Source organism: Opisthocomus hoazin, chromosome 4, assembly GCF_030867145.1.
Source record: "Opisthocomus hoazin isolate bOpiHoa1 chromosome 4, bOpiHoa1.hap1, whole genome shotgun sequence".
Taxonomy (NCBI): Eukaryota; Metazoa; Chordata; class Aves; order Opisthocomiformes; family Opisthocomidae; genus Opisthocomus; species Opisthocomus hoazin.
This window is the reverse complement of record NC_134417.1, coordinates 19,357,717-19,374,962: the sequence shown is the minus strand read 5'-3', so window position 1 is coordinate 19,374,962 and position 17,246 is coordinate 19,357,717. Positions and strand designations below refer to the sequence as shown.

General features: G+C 41.7%; 1 protein-coding gene across 11 annotated transcripts in view; it reads right to left on the bottom strand.

Annotated features, from left to right (window-relative positions):
• The window catches only part of MCF2L2 (MCF.2 cell line derived transforming sequence-like 2), a 191,141-nt gene that overhangs the window by 39,248 nt on the left and 134,647 nt on the right, over nucleotides 1-17,246 (bottom strand). For all 11 annotated transcript variants that reach the window (XM_075418242.1, XM_075418241.1, XM_075418245.1 and 8 more), the window contains 5 exons: nucleotides 10,271-10,337; nucleotides 8,969-9,084; nucleotides 7,585-7,654; nucleotides 2,617-2,709; nucleotides 2,014-2,106 (listed from right to left, as the gene is read on the bottom strand). In XM_075418242.1, the coding sequence (XP_075274357.1) occupies nucleotides 2,014-2,106; nucleotides 2,617-2,709; nucleotides 7,585-7,654; nucleotides 8,969-9,084; nucleotides 10,271-10,337 (439 nt within the window). The remainder of the gene's footprint in view (nucleotides 1-2,013; nucleotides 2,107-2,616; nucleotides 2,710-7,584; nucleotides 7,655-8,968; nucleotides 9,085-10,270; nucleotides 10,338-17,246) is intronic.

The window sequence follows — 17,246 nt, the reverse complement described above, 5'->3', positions numbered from 1 at the left end:
TCAGAAATCATTTAATCCAAAAGCTGAAGCACTTGTGTTCCTGTAAAACAGGGCTCAGAAAGGTAGTTCTTGCAAACTCTGAACAGCACCAGTCTTTCCTCAAGTGCTTGGTGACCAGGGCTTAGAAGGTAAAAGCAGGGTGCATTCCTATAGCTCCCATTGCACAGTTTTAGGATGAGGATGGATCCCTGCTCTCTGTATAGTGGACAAGCTGCTTTATAACGTTAGCTAAACTGATTGAAACCTGAGGGTTGCAATAATTGCGACCCAGAATTTAAAACTAGTCTGCCCATCACTCAAGGCACACAGATTCTTAGGCACTTGTTTCTTACCAATTTTTCGGAGTCCCATTTTCCTACACTTTTCAATGTTCCTGCTCCCAGGGAAAGAGAGCACCATCTTCACAGATTTTATAATCCCTGACAAAGTAAAAGTCCGTGCCAATGTGTTGTTGCTAAGCTCAAAACTGGTCTGACCAGCTTCAACCCCAATGGCTGCAACCTGTTTTGCCGGAGAATTTTACTCCTTGATCTGATCTTGGTTTTATTTACAGTCATATTTGAAATTGTAAAAAAGCAGAATCTGGTTTACTCTTGCTCTTCTGAAGACCTTGACGTTTTCTCCCTTGCCATAGAACAGTTTCAAGAAACAGCCAAATTCAGACCTGGATTATGTTGATGTAGGTCTACTGGAATCAGTGAAGTTGCATCCTTGTTAATATCTCCTTTCAATATTTGGATTCTACAGTCTTCTCTAAGGTCAATAAACAGGTCACAGAAATACTGCACAAGTGATGGCCAGCCAGATCCTCACATGGTTTAAATTGGCACAATTTGACCAGTGCCACAGTCGCTATTAGCAAATAAAATTGCAGCCTAAAATGCTCATTGCAAATTTCATGCTAATTTTCATGACAGTACACAACACTATATTAAATCCAGAGGCTTGAGAACAGCATGTAATTCACCTTCACAGAATCACAGAATAGTAGGGGTTGGAAGGGACCTCTGTGGGTCATCTAGTCCAACCCTCCTGCCGAAGCAGGGTCACCTACAGCAGGCTGCACAGGACCTTGTCCAGGCGGGGCTTGAATACCTCCAGAGAAGGAGACTCCACAACCTCCCTGGGCAGCCTGTTCCAGTGCTCTGTCACCCTCAGAGGGAAGAAGTTCTTCCTCGTGTTCAGACGGAACTTCCTGTGCCTCAGTTTGTGCCCATTGCCCCTTGTCTTGTCACTGGGCACCACTGAAAAGAGCTTCATGACATTGTATAAGGAAAGTCAGTAAATACTATTTTTAAGAACCGAGGACACAAAGACAGAAATTCAAGCCACCATCTTCAAAAAGTGTCCTTGGTTTGAGAGTATATAGTTCCAGTTGCCCAGTTCAGACCAGAATTTCAAGCATAGAGCACTCACAGTTCCAAGCAAGTCAAGAGGGAAGTTCACATATACATCCCGCGGAAAAGTTACAGACAATTTACTCCCAGTTGGGCCTTTAAAACAGAAGCCCCAGAAGGGAGTGTCTCCTTCTGAAAGGCTTGAGTCACAACCACAGGAAAATATCAGGTTCAGAGAGCTGAAAGAGTTTTGTTAAGCAGGCACAGATGTCAGAGGCAGGATTTAAAGCATCAGTTCCTGTTTCCAGACTGTAAGACTGATCCAATAAAGCCAAATCCGGTTTCCGTTTAAAGATAAGACAAAAAAGACAACAATAAAATACTTACTATATAAAATATCTTACTTTATATATACATAGCCATATGTATGTATAATTATATATTGCTATTGCTTAGTATATAAGTACTGGGAAGTAATAGCCAGACTTATTCTGAATCAGAAGTCCTTTCTTTGACTGTTTGTTACTATTTTACAACTTCGCTTTACAAATTATTTGTTGAAGTAGCGAGAGGATTTTTTTTCCAGGTAGTCCTTCAGAAAAGGATGCTGATATGCAATTCTGCAAGTAAAACAAGCTATGCAATGGAATTTTTTGTACTGTCAGGGAGAACTTACTTTTAACAGCAACTGGTATTTGGTGATTCTCTGGACTGGCTTTAAGAGATAAGCATCCAGTGACAGCTTATGATCCAATTTACGCTGACATTCCTGTAAAGGACAACAGAGAAGAAAAACACCATTGCTTCTCGAAGCACAGGCAAGGCACCAACACCATTATCATTTGGTAATCTGAAGATTATTTGTCTGCAAATTAATTGAGAGAGAAATTTGCTCCATCTGCCTCGGAATTTCCAAGTTACTTATGCCAGAAAGAAAATATATCTAAACAAGAGTTAATGTTTAGGTTCAACTTAGTGTCAAAATCTGGCATGCCTGGCTCATGAGCTTGCAGTCATCTGGGGTTTGCAAAGAAGCCAGCACTCCTTTGGTTTGGGTATAGCCTGAAGAGTCAGGCTCCCGTCCAGGGAATTTGCTTTGCTACTCTCCCTACCTAGCCTCCTCCAGAGAGCACCTGGACACATGCTGAGCACCTGCCCGCAGTATAAGAAGCATGCAGAAAAGTCCGTCTATTTCTTTAAGTTTTCTAAAGAAAGAAGAGACACAGAAGGAAAACAAGCTTTGATAGTCTTGCACTGCTAGTCTGCAGTGAAATTCCACCTGAAAAAAGATGCTGTCTCCACATTGTCTCCAGAGAGCTTCAGACCTTGGCTTATTCTGACAGTATTTTTCATATATTTGGAGGTCCTCTTTCTGCAAGAAAAGGAGAGTTTAAGTAAGATAAGAAAAAAGAATCCACGGAGCATCTGCCTTGAGTTACACTTTTTCTTACCTTCCATCCTAACACATGAAGTAATTAAATCATGGTGATAGCACTGTATGTAAAAAACATACTAAAGCTACCAAACTTGTTTTTTACTCCTGTAAAGTTAAATACACCTGGAAGTGAGATTTTTTTTTTTCTCTCATTTTTTGCACAAAGCAAGGAGACTGCAGACTGGAAGACACACAATCTAATTGCAAAACTGTTATTTTCCAGAGAGCAGAAGAGATGGTTTGAAAACAAACAAAAAAAACCATTAAAATTTAAATTTTTTAACAGTACCAGCACAGACTGGCAATTGCTAACAATACTCACCACTTAGCCAAGGTTTACATGTGCAAAACACTTAGAAAAAAGCGTTGGCTCTCAGTAGTACAAGGATTAATTCACAAGTGGCCAGTTTGTCTTGTTGAAGTCCTAAGCTAGGCAGGGGGAATGCTTAAACTCTGTCCTACCCAGACTGGAAGTGGGTGGATTGACTTGACCCCTATTTACCTTTGATGACACTCCAGGTGTTCTTACTCAAGTCCATGGCAAAAAAATCTCACTGACTTCAGTGAAAACAAAGGCAGTCTCTACAAAAGCCCAGAGGTGTATTTTAAGCTTTCTAGGCCATAGGGGTAGATACAGATGGAGAGGTGCTCCTCCACCAGGTTCTTGGCTCACCAGCTGTGCACCAGGTTGGCACAGGAGCCCAGCAGTCACACGGCCATGGAGTAGTGCCCTACAAATTCTGGGCTGTGTCTGACCAGCTGGGACCTTTCCGTCTTTGTCTGCACCTATCCTAGTAGACATGACCTGAGTGAATCAAAGACAGAGCCAAAATTAAATCTCTGGAATTCCTGGCTCTTGCCTCTGTTTTCGGCCCACTAGACAGTGCCTATACTCTTGGTGTGGGGAAAGCATTTTCTTTTGTATAGAATTACCAGAAGAAATCGGTATTGCTGTGGTCTTCCTCTACAGACCTATACCGGCGTCACCCTGATGAATCACATGTGGAAGCGGAGCTATGCCATCCAACACCTTCCTGCGTTAAGGCTTATGCAATACAAAAACCTCTGTTGCAACTCCATAGAGTATTAATGGTGCTGTTTCAAAACAAGCACGGAGTATTCTTCACACAAATAGAATTGTTTGTACATGTTGCCTTGGAGGGAAGCTAGCAGGGGGTAAACCCCACAAAACTAAAAGTAATAACAAAGTGTAATCCAGCATTACAATTTGTTCTTGGCCCACAGAAATCTAATTGGACTGGGCAAGAAGAACAGAGACAGCAACAGTCAAGAGCACTATTCAAAGAAAAGTAACAATTTAAATTTAAAGAAAAGGTACAATAATCAACAATTTAGTAGTAATTTTTTAGAGTGAAACCACCCTGTGCCAATGTAATCTACTGATGCCTAAATCAGCAACACGTACTCAGGCAGATACTTACATCTTTAAATACAGCTTTAAGATTTGTCATAGTGTAAGGAACAGGAAATTCCTGATTAAATTACTAGGATCAGACTCTAAAATGCCAAGAAATAATTAATTGCCTAATTACTCAAATCCCAGTCTTGAATGTTCCACACATTGCTCTCTTCATATCCAGAGGTTCTGATTTCTCACTCGTACTTTTACACCATGCTCATCTCTCCTGTAGCGCTTTTCCTTTCCACGGTGATTTGCATCCTGAGATCTTTGTAAGCTCTCATGCCCATGGCACATACGCACAGTTCCAACTATTTTTTTTGACTGCTGATTTGTGAATAAATTTTGCTTCAGATTAGAATTCAGGTCTTTGAATCCAACTTGCAGGCCAGCTGCTACAATCCTTTCACAGATAAGGATTCTAAAAAGCTTCTAAAAGCTTCTAAAAGCTTCCGTTTCCAAAAGCTTCTTTCTCCCCAAATGACCAAAGGCCCCAGCTGCTGGCTCCTGTTAAATTATTCTCTTTTTCCAAGGTTAGTAATATGAAGAAGGAAACAGTGGTAATCCACAGTGAGTCACTCCTGCCAAGCACCTCACCTGGCACATGTTGGTAAGCAGCCTGACACACCTTTTGTTTCTTCCTGGGCATTCTTGCCCTGGCTCGGAAATCTTTCCTTCTTGCCAGCCCCGTGTTTGGCAGATCAGCTCAGAGCGTCCCTCTTGTTTCTGACAAAGCACTAGAAAACCCATCCTGCAAGGCATTCGGCACACATCCCTTCTACGAGCATCTGTGCAGTCCTTGCCACAGAGAGCTCTAAGCAAGGTCAAGCATCTTGGTGATGGTGTAATAGCTGCCATGTGGGCAAAGTTGAGCTGGCTTACTTGTAATTTAGTTCACATGAAGATCATACCCTAACAAGGCCAGGCAAAGTGGGACGGAGGACAAGAGGGGCATTTCTGGCTCCACCTTCCACCTGATTCTGCTACCATGTTCCAGGAGAGAAGCCAGTTAGGAGAAATAGGCTGGGACTGCACAGACTGTTTCTGTCATCACCTGAGAAGAAGGGTTCACATCCATGGTGACAGCTGACCAGGTGGCACTGGCGGAGGTGGGAGAGTGTGTGGGGACGTGGCAGAGGAATGACTGGCAGAGGATGGAGGGACTCAGGCCGCAGGGTGTCTCACTGGAGCTCTCAGGAGGCTTTCAACCAGCTCTGGAATCAGGGCTGAAAAGTCCCAGCATGATCAGACAGGGTAATATTCTTCAAGTGTGAATCTAAAAATCAGTCTGTTTCTAATCACAGGCCTACCACAATGTTGTGGCGGGATGGTTACATCCATACAAAGAAGGAGAAATGGGGAAGTAAATCTGCAACATTGCAAGTTTCCTCCCAGAACTTGTCATCACCTTGAACAGCAGCCGTTTCAGTTTCGCCCGTGCCATAACTCATGGGACAAGTCAGAAGCCTCTGCTCAGCAGGAAGACATAAAAAGCTGCCAGATCATGGGGACACAAACACACAACCAGGCTTTTGTTTGTGCCTCCTAAAGGCAGTCCAACAGAAACAACAAATCTCTGGACTTTATGTGGGTTCTTCTAAAAACAGAACATAAGGGCAAGTTCTTGAATCAAAGGTGCTACTGTGTGAGCAGAGACACCTCAGGAGAGAGACTTTTGCTTTCTTAGTGTGAAATTTGAAATAGAAATCAAATGCGTCTTTTAACCTCTTATTCAATATACTTAGTGTTGTTTGACTAGGCCATAGAAACTGTCAAGCAAATGTGACTGATTTTCTTTCACTTCACACCTGAACTATATCTTTAGTGCTGATGATTTCATATTGGCAGAATAGTGAGGAGAGTTGGGCTGTTTTTAGAGATGAAGACGTAAGCTACAATATTTAAACATCGAATTTGAACTTTCTGCAGAATTACAGAATCAATTCTGTATCAAGAATTTCTCTTTAGCTCCAAGTCCAGGGATATTCAAAGTCTGTTCATCCTATTTTGCATAATGATTTCACCACAATATTTTCCTGCTCAGCATGTGAGTCTTAGGATAACACCGTATTCCTTAGTGTCATTTACTCCAGCTCTAAATGCTGGCTGTTAAACAGAAAATCGTACAGCAGACTTATAATCACATTTACACTCGTACGATGATCTTCAGCCTGACCTGTCTGTAATTGGGGGCCTACCCTTGAGAAACATCACACGTTCATAATTCCCACTGAAATCTTAGAGACGTGCTGGTGCTCAACACCTCTGACAACTGCGGTATGTATGTTTCATCCAAATCTGCCTGTATTTCATACAGCACCTTGTTGAACAAAGCAGATTCCACACCTACCCTGGGAAAGCAGCAAATGCTAGATGCAGTATTCATGGAAGCAGGAGGTACCTTTGACTACAGGGAAGAGGACAGATTTTCCCATTTCTCATGCCTCTTCCATTTCCCATGCAAAACTCAGAGTCTTATTCAAGCAGTTTTGTCAGACTATGCAAATGGTAGCAACCCACCAAAACAGGTTTTTTCTTCTGAGTAGGGCCTCCGAATGCATGCTATATAAACAAGCAGCTTTTGTTATGTTACAGGAAACAGAACTAACAGTCATGTTAACTGGGAGGGCGGGGGGGGTGAGAGGGAGAGACATGACTGGGAGCTCTCGGAGGAGAGGGTTGCAGAGCTTAGGCACTGAAAGCCACAGGAAGCGAAGAAACGCGTCTGATCAAACCCACCACTGCCTGTCGGCTTTGGGCTTTCTCACAAAGTGAGCTCACTCTACTGCCAAACAGACAGCTAGCCCTCACCACGGCACGCAGCTGAGGACGATCCCACTTGGTTGTTGGATTATGGGAACAAGTAAAGGGATCAACCTCACAGAGTCTTATGGAGTTGGAGGGGTTTCGCCACACAAGGAAGGTGGTAGACTCTGCTGGAGCAGTTCTAGGGGAGTAAGTCTCCTGAATGGTGCAGAGAAAAGAGAGATAAGATAAGGAAGGAACAGATGTACTGTCTGCACCCAGCGCAGTTTGCTGTGATACTGTTCTCCACTTATTTACAATAGGGTGGTGTCTGGGATACATGAGACTGCTGGTATAGATTTGTCTGATATGAAAAGCATGTCAAGTATTTGGATCAGTGATGTTGTTTTAACCAGGGCTTAAAATACATTGGTAAAACACTGGTAACATCTCCTCTCAGTAAATCAGGTAAAGGTTCAGATTTCAGAATACGCACTTGTTAACTGTGGCTTCATTTGAGAATATCTGCCTATGTGAGTCTTCCTCATTCACAAAAGCCATCAGAGTGAAAGGATAGGAGTAAATCTGTAAACACTGTAGGATAAGACCATAGATATTCATATAAACCCAAAAAAGGATTTACTTACTCTTTTCAAAAAACATCGGGCAAGAAGCTCTGGGTTTTCAATGCAATTTTCTATCTCCTTAAGGAAAATCCTGGGAGGAAGAAAGGAAAGCAAGCAGCAATGTAACATCCCACTCACACTGTGTGCTAGCTTCTGCGTAAATCCAGCTTAAAGCCCATATTTTCATAGTAAGAGGATTCAATGGGGAAGGTAACACTTGTGACAGTCAAAGAAAAATATTATATACATATATTTTAGAAAAATGGGATGTGGTTCAGAGCTGATTGCCTGAATCACCAATATTATCATGTTTTCATCTGCTGACAAGCATCTGATACATCTGGTTCCTCTGGCTGTTGAGATTTGTTTCCAACATGCAGCCCAAACACCTGCTTCCCACCTGGGTAGGAGGATTTTTCAGAACAGCTAGAAAAGACAGAAAAGCTCTGTCAGATGCAGTTGCTTAATCAGCAAGCAGTGAAAATATGGGATGTAGTCCAAAGGCCTCTCCAGTGGCAGCCAGTGCACTAAGCCTTTAGGGAAAGAAAGACCAGGCTTGCAAAGGGAGGGGAATGTCATTCTCCAAATGGAAGACACATTCTTTCAAAATAATACATAAACCGGAAAATAATTTTTCTACTACGTATCAACTACTCTGGCATAATTAAACTTGCAAAAGAGGGATTTTTTGATTAATTTTGTTCAACTATTTGTTACATCTTATGGGTATTAATTATTCAAAAGTATTCCTAAATTCTCAGTTTGGCTACAGCCAGTTTGACTTAATCAAGGCTAGGAAAAGCAGGAAACTTAAAGTAGCCCTAAGCTTTGATTTTTGAAAGGGGATCAAAAAGCACTTAATCTCATTGATAATCAGTATTCTGTAGTTACAGGCACTAGATCACCTTGTCCACAGTGTGGACAAAGCTTCTGGAAAGATTTATGATCACATGAAGGATAAAATTCCTTAAGAAAAGTGCTATCAAATATATCATGTCTTCTGATGTGATAAGAGAAATATAGGACAAATAAACTGAACACTAAGAACACTTCTTCACAAAGGAGTTTTGCCAGAGAAAGAACATCAGGATTTAGTCCTGTGACATCTACCAGTGTACCAAGGGAGGTGGTAAAATACTCACCACAAGGGACATTCAAAATGGATAATGCCAGGGGAAATCACTACTAAATGCACAAAACGGTATCATCTTTCACAAAAAAAACCCAAAATAGATGATCTCAGAGCTGTTCTCCATACATGGGTCTTATAGGACACACGCAGAGGCAAAGCGAGGATGACTCTTCCTGCCTGCGTATGTGTGAGTGCGGCAAAGCACCCCACATAAAGGGAGTAGAAATGACAGTAGCACCCAAGGGCGTAGGACAACTGCCAGTTCCCACGTACCTGTTGTGGAATTCATAAATTTCTGGGAGGTTCCCAAACAGAATTTCTTTCTTGTTCTGGAGTGCAGATGGAATCAGATGTACTAAATTGGGATTGTCCATTTGTGAAGCATACCCCTGCAGAGAAGAGTGGAAAATAAAACCAGGCTGTTTTTACCAGGGAAGAAATACTGTTTCTGAGACACTGAAAAGCCCTGAAGTCTGTATGCTGTTTGTTTTCAACAGAGCACAGCAAGGCTTCTCCTATGCCAGCCTCTTTGTTGCTCCCATGGATTTCTGATGCTTCTAATGTTCCCCAGAGCTTTTACCCTTGATAGATGTCCAAACACATTTTTATCACAAATGGACAGATTACTGGATTAACAAAAAAGATTAAATGATGTCCCTAGGATTCAAAAGCCATTTTGGTCATGTAGGGATGGAAACTGTAAAGTTTGATAGACACATATCTTTCTGCTACATTGCTTCATTGCAAAAGGGTTAGTTTGGATTTATTCGTTGAACTGTGGTATTTGGCTTGATTATTTAGTTGTTTCTTGTAGAAACTGGATTGTGTTTCTGTGATAGAAGCTTTGAGAGAAGAACATTCTGAGTGCAGATTTTAAAGTCAAGAGTAATATATCAATTATCAGAGCTGTCAGCTCCCACAGAACAAATCCAATAAAGAAGCAACCACACGGCTGTAAAAAGAAACTATCCAGTCCTTCAGGTCCCACCCAAATACAAGCATGACTGAGCCCTGCTCAGCCTCCATCCTCCCACAGACTAGGGAAGTCGGACTCCACACACACACACAGTATGCTGGTATCCTATGAGTTTCAAAAGCTCGAGAGTTATATTTTCAGTATGAGCGGCTCTTTTCTGTGTTCAGACACTACATGGGACAATAAACAAGAGGGGGAAGAGGAAAAGGAATCTTTCCTTTTTCTCAGCCATTTTCCAAACCTACATTCACAGAAATTTAGTGTCTGGCCTCATGGAAATCAAGGGTGCTGTTTCTGAAGCCTACTGCAGACATTTTTAAAAGGCACATTATTAACTATTCCTCTGTCCATAACTTTGAGAACCATGCAACTTTTATCATTCCATGGGCTGGGGTCAGAAAAGGTGCCTCTTCCTTCAAGCCCTGAGGAGAGATGTTCAAAACATCCTTCTCATTTTCCATCTGAGCTATCTTGCTGACAGAGGCTGTGTGCTCTACACGTGAGGTAGGCGGGGAGAGCGCTCGGCCCGTGAGGGATGTGCACCCTCAGTGATGACTCAGAGGTTAAGTACCAGAAGTCATTACAGAAGAATTGCTTACCTCTATTATATTTTGCAGTTCTTCTACATAAACCCGTTCTGTTTCTATCAGCTCATTGATTATGTGGCTAAAAGAGAAGAAAGCTGGAGAGTTACAGTCTTTACCAACAATTTGACAACGCACACATGAAAGAAAAAAACGGTGTTTCTTGCATATTCCTGTTTATGCCTCTTCCTACACGAAAAAAAACCCCTCTGAAGGTGATGTCTCCATACTTCAATACTGTGCCTTGTTGAGAAGCTTAAAAGTCCCAAAGATCCCTTAGCCTATTATTTTTTCAGCTCGTTTTAAACTTCATCTTGGTTGCTTCTGTTATTTTTATACCTACAAATCTGAATAAAAAGATTAGTAATGCCCCACAAAGCAAAAAAGAAATGTTTCCTCTTCTAATAATAACAACTAACAATACTCAATAAAGGAGGACTGGATTTCCCAAGGCTATGCTACATTTCTGTTTTGCTTTCTTTTATAAAATAAACAAAACTGGTGATTAGGCTTCCCTTCTTTACTGCATTGCAAAAGCAGGAAACAGGATGATGTCAGAAGTGTGAAAACATGAAAGCAAATTAGAGTAAAATGTTTATACTGTATTTTTGGACTTTTCATTTCTAATATTAGTTCAATGCTCCTAGGTAACTAGGAGACATAGATCTCGAAGATGCCGGATTTATTTCACAGAAACATGAATGTAACCAATTCACTTTTCAACAAATAACTAACTAGATTTAAAAATAAAATTGCATCAACTTTTTTTGCGCATCATTTGTCCCATATTCTGAAGAAAATGTTCTCTTTCATACTCTTATGAACAAAGTTTTCAGGGTAGCTCTTCCAGAGGTTTGAGCAGTTTCTCCAAGTAGAAAAGGATTAACGCCTAGTATTCCTTTCCTAGTCCTTGCTTTGCAAGAGTCTGTAACCACACAGCTACATCAAGCAAAAACACATTGCCACAAGGACCCTAGGTTGTAACATCTGGAGGAACCGGAGTATGGCCAGTCACGAGCAGCACACAACCTGAGGCTAGTTAAAGTATAGGCAGCTGTTGGCACCACTACCAGCACAAGCATTTGTCCAATATCTCCCTGTACGTACGTTAGGGTAAGGATGAGATCAGTGATGGCTAGAAAGAAGAAAAATATCGTCTGCTTGCAGACCCCTCTACCTCAGGAGATACCTGCCACTTTACACATACAATCCATACCGTTAATCCCAGGTTTTCCCCTGGAAATATACTTGCCCAGCACGCTACTAGCCAGCCAAAGGCATCATGGTGTGTCTGAAGGGTAGCCTCCAGAGTAAATGCTACGGGAACCATGTTTTTTGGAAAAAATACAGATTTCTGTTATTTTGGTAAAAAGGTCTCCAAGAGACTGGAGGAGATAGATAGAAATCTGCTCCTCTGCTGCCTAGTGCCAGACGCTTGAAGCATCTCAAGGCTGATTGCTAGAGGAAAATACAAAGACAGAAAAGTGACTTCTGTCACTCCTGCTGGAAGTTTTTTCTGACTGTGTTTCGTTACCGGATTTTTATGTATCACACAGCAGTCATGTAATCAGCCAGACCCTTTTATATCATGGACCACATTTACGTTGTTGCATCCACTGTAAGGGGGTTTTATCATCCTCGCCATTTTCTAGGATGTCCTTTTTGAGATTAATAAATCAGTCCCACTTCTGATAACGCCTCTTTTACATGGTATGGCCAGGCATTTGAAAATCAAATACTCACATTTCAGGCAGCTTGAAATGCAAAAGCACTGACTGAAACCTTACTAGGTTACTAAAATAAATCAATTGATTTGCTTCAGATTTACCCAGTCTTTTTCAAGGCAATATGGTTTTGCAGGCTAGGTGCGGACCACTTACTCTAGTCTTGTATACTATTACTTTCTTGTGGACCACTGCTGAAGAAACATTAGAAATACTGAGAAAACTAGACCTCACCTTCAACAGACCGACAATGTTTCAAATTCTGTTATAAAATAACTGGGATTTCATAGGTGCCTTGAGGGGATGCCTTAAGTAAAGACAAAATTGCAGAGTGTCTACCACAAGGGAGGGAAATGGGTCAGGGCTGTACCCTGCACAATCCAGGAGTACTGACTCCAGTGAATTAACTTCCACATTGATCTCCAGCTGAGATATTTATGCACAGGAAAGCTGCATCTAGCAATAAGGCAATAATGGTGTCATCCTTCATGCCTGAGCAATACTATTAAGCAAACGCAGGTGCAAAGGGGTTCTGCAGTACTATGCACGAGCTCATAGAGCCAAGCCGTGTTGGACTCTAACCCATGTAAGAGCTCTGTCCATGCTCAGAGTACTAGATTACTCCTCATGAGATAGATATCTATGCCATTTTAATGCACCTTCAACAGAATCGCACAGTCAATTGCCTAAGGGGACATTTGCCCCAAAAAATGATTTTACAAATATTAGCACTTGCTGTTACAACTGACTGAAACAAATGAAACTTTTATCGTTAAATATGCCTTTTCTTTTAACAGCTATCGAAGTTCCTGCACAGACCAGCTGAAAAGAAGGACTGGCAGATTGCTACTGTTCTAGCATCACTATCACTTGCCGTGCTGAAAAGAAATCAGGAGGACAATGCACAGCTTGTTTCTGGAGTCAAAAACTTAGGCTGGCTATCAAACTGAACTAACATACTTCGTCGAGCTCAGGCCACTAAAGGTTATCAGGCTACAACAAAAACTCTAGGGGCAGAAACTTCTTGAATCAGACAGATATTTCGTGGTCATTATCTACTTCAAACTAAGTAGTTCAAATTACATTTGTCACTCTGGCTATCAGTTTCCGTAGAGGAAATCTGAGATTCAATTGACCAGGTAGGCAGCTAACAGTAGACACAAAAAAACAGACACAGGCAAGTACAATTTCCTATGCAAGCTTCATATTTGCATTGGCACGACAGTGTGGCCATAGAAACCGTGCATACATCCTACCTGTGCACACAGCTATGGTCTTTGCAATGATACACAGAAATATTTTAAGTTTGAGCACTCTTTAGAGCCAAAGGATGGTTATACTCTTGGTTCCCTTGGTAGACCTAAGAACTACTGCTCCACACTTACTTCATGAATTGGAGAACAGGTTTGACACTGTTTCAAAAGGTTGTTCCATCAGTTACAAATTTTGAAACATCATCTTTATCTTCAGCTCTTACATAAACTTATTTTAAGGAAACCTCAAATTCTTTTTATTATTCTGCTCTCCAGATCCAGAAAACCTAAAATTTCATCTTGCAGCAACTGGAACTTCATAAGATTTATTTAACGCTCATGATTCACATTTCCAAAGAGCTGCTGCATTGCTTAAAAAAAACACAACAGTGCAGGTGTGACAAAGGCATCAGAGAAACTGAATGTTTTTAAGTTTTAAATTTATCTTAAATTTTAAGTTCATCTTATTGTTGAAAGATGCTTATTTACCTGCAAACAAGACATAGATCTTCCAGATGTTATTTGGTCTGTTACCTAATAGATTGCATCAGGTCTGACTCTGAAGCAAACCCAACCCTTAGCTGACAATTATACGTGAAAAGCAAATTATTAGTCCTTAGGTTTCCTAGTAACTGTCATAAACAAACAACAGTGTGGTGCCTGTCAAAAGCACAGCTGAAAATAATCCAATAAGTAGTCCTTTAGGATATTTCATTATCCTTCCTATGATAGATGAAGCATAAATAAAGTACTTCAATATTTTCTGAATCCTAGTTTAACATAGAGTACCAGCTCTTGAACCCCCATAGTAAGAAATTTGTCGTTTTAATTGATTTACTAATCCTAGTTTTGTTTGGAAACACTATCCATTCAGGGCATCAACCCCCCCCAGAAAAACCCCGCATATGAAGAATGTCTTATTAGAGGAAGTTCTGTGGGACTCCTAAGATACTGCCATTGTAGTTACAGGGTTGTCATAAAATCTAACACAAATCTTTAAGAAGCTTTTGATTTTCTTATTTAACCTAATTCTAGATGTATATTTATGCTAAGAGTAAATTCTTTAGCTTTCTAAGTGTTATGAAAAACTTGTTTAAGTAACACCTTCCCTCCTTGTGAAGGTGATATTAGCCATTTTATCATCTCGGTTTCAATGACAATGAAACGGAGACAAAATCATAATGGAATACCTTTGGCTCCTGGTTAGAGTTCAAGAGCTTCATATCTCTAAACCATGAGTCTGTACATAAAGGGTAATCATTTTCCAATACTCCTCCATAGTGAGATAGCAGGCTTTGTTGCCTAAATAAGACTTTCACTGCTCAGATTTTGGGGTTTTTTTGTTGTTTTTTTTTTAAATGTATTCTTTTTCCAGCTACAAATTGTGACCACATGAAAAAAAGAGGACTTTGATCAAGCATCCAGCATTCTGTCAGGCTCAGCACACATGCTTTAGAGCTGTTTTCACACTTGCCTCATAGTTCCCATGGCCAAGTACGTCTCTGGGATTTCCTACTTGGAACACGGGAGCAGTATGCGTAAGCCTCCCAATGTCCCCAGAGCAGATTTCCTCTCCTGCTTCTGCAAAGGGCTGGTGGGTGCAAATTCTGCTCCCAAGAGTTCTTGAAAGAGTATTCCAAGATATAATCCATCATCGGTGCCCACCCCACAGTCTCCAGATGTTATTTCACACGATTACAACACTGTTCTTCTGAAAGTGTTATTCTGTATTTCTTTCTCAAAGAGGGTCGGTTCTACAGCAGCCACCAGAAACACTCAGGACAAACGCATCAGAATTTAGCCTTCCCTAGCTCCAGGGCTCCCAAAGGGACTTAACAGAATTGCTCTCCATATAATATCCACAGCAGCAAAACCTCGAACATTAAAGGTTGTTGCACGTGAATCACTCTCTTGTCAAACTGTTAACAATATAACGCTGTGCACTTGGTCAAGGGCCTTCTCCAGACCTTAGAATTGCCCTGACAAAGATGCAATTCAAGGACAGTAAATTAAAGGGCTACATAAGTGTGTCTTGCTGCTGCGGGGGAAAGCATTGAGAGGGTATAAAGGAGATATTTGTATGCTCCCTGTGTGAGTGTGCTAGGTTGGTAAATGACGAAGTAGAGAGCTCGCTATATGGCACAAGGGATTTAATGGCATTTGAGCTAGTCTAGCGGCCTAGAAAACTGGCAGTGAGGTAAACCGATTTACATCAAGCCATGAGGGGCGAAACGTCAAATGTTCATCGTCTCTTCCAGGATGTCATGGGGCAGCGAGGGTAACCGAGCATGCACCTGCTGTGAGTATCATGTTCAAGGAAAATATGATGCAGGAATTGACAGGACTATTGTCACAGGCAGCTCTTCCAGCTCCCTTTTTCCCTTGTGTGGTCTCAAAATGCATGACTAGATTAGAAGGCATTTCTTGTGACCAGGTACATCATAAGCCCTCTTTACATTGTCCAGCATTTGAACTAAGCTAATATTGCAAATGCAAACATACATTGTTTCTAAAGAGAAAGGACATTGGACTGTAGATAAGAAATTAAGACAAATGCAGCTAATCCATTGTCTTTCTAACTGCTAAGAAGAAAGTACAGGCACCAGGCTTCACTCTAATGTTTCTGTCAATAATATCAGAAATTAAACAAAAGGTGAAACAGTGAAGGAATGAAAATTCATATCAGAAAAATGAAGAATATAAGCTAATCAATGGCAGACCAGAGATATGAGCCTTTACTGTATTTAGAGTTTTAAACTTAGTTCATCGTCCAGTCTCTCTCTTTTTTTCCTGTGCCCATGTCCAAACTACATAGCAAAGTTTTCTGCAGATTTCTACCATATTCTGAGGGCTTTTCTCCAGCCCCTAGTGCTGCCACGCACCCCGCTCACTGCCCTCAAGCAGCAGACCGCTCCGCAGCCGCAGACGCAGCACTGGTATGTCTGCCACCCCACCCGCTTTTGTGTCTGCTTTCCCCTTCCCAGAGACACATGAAAACAAGATGGAGCCAGGAGGGACTGCTTGAAATCTTGTCCTTGGTGCCAAGGGACTGTCCGTGGTTTGGTCAGTGAGTAGGAGAACATGCACCCTATGAACAGGCGCGTTGCCGTTGGCTGTGTGTGAGAAGATTCGGAGGTAATTTCAGGATAGAAGCAGCTTGCAGCCTCGACTTTGGACTCTGAGTTGTGATTACAGGAAACACCCAAACGCTATCTCTGGTGACTGGAAAGTGGAGAAAAAACAGGTGCAACTGGGACGTGTAAATTAAAGGGGGGAGGGGGGGGGGGTGGGGGGGGAGGAGATCTTCCACACTCCATTGTTCCTTCATTTCAGAGATGTTTTACAAGAATATGAGGTTGGGATGGCAGCAGTCCAAAGACAACAAAACTCTGAGCTGGCTGATGTTTATGGGCAGCTCTCACAAGGATAGTTCCTTGTCGGGATCATTCCCGAGTAAGCAGGCCATCTCAGCACGGATGGTGAAGGATTAGGCATCTGACCTGAAGGTCCAAGGTTTCCACGGAGTTTGAGAAATTCCTAAGATCCTATCTGTAGACATCCTTGTTGCCAGTAAACCCTCATTCCACTGAAGTATACTTGCTCCTTCCCCAAAGAAACAAAGAGACTCACCAACTTAGAAGAGTTCCAAAGGTGGAATATTCTGGTCCCAGTAATACCCAACCCACTAGCTTTACTGGTGTGGAAACAGTGATGTGAAATACTGCTCAGGAAAGCAAGGCCAGCTTCCCCTCTGGGGAGGCAGTTTACTACGTGTCCTAGCAGAGAGGGCTCAGCCACCACCAACCTGGCAAAGCACCCTGTCCGGCAGGGCCTTTGCTGCTACCATAACTTGGCAGAATTAGGATGTGGCTGTAGCAGGGAGAAGTCACGCCCAGGCCCACTGATGTGATGTTGTCAGATGTTCCTCCAGCAGAGGAAACTTCTTGTTATGGGAAACAGTTAAAATGCATGAACTAGCTCACATTTCTTTGAGTTATTGATCTGGGGTTTCTA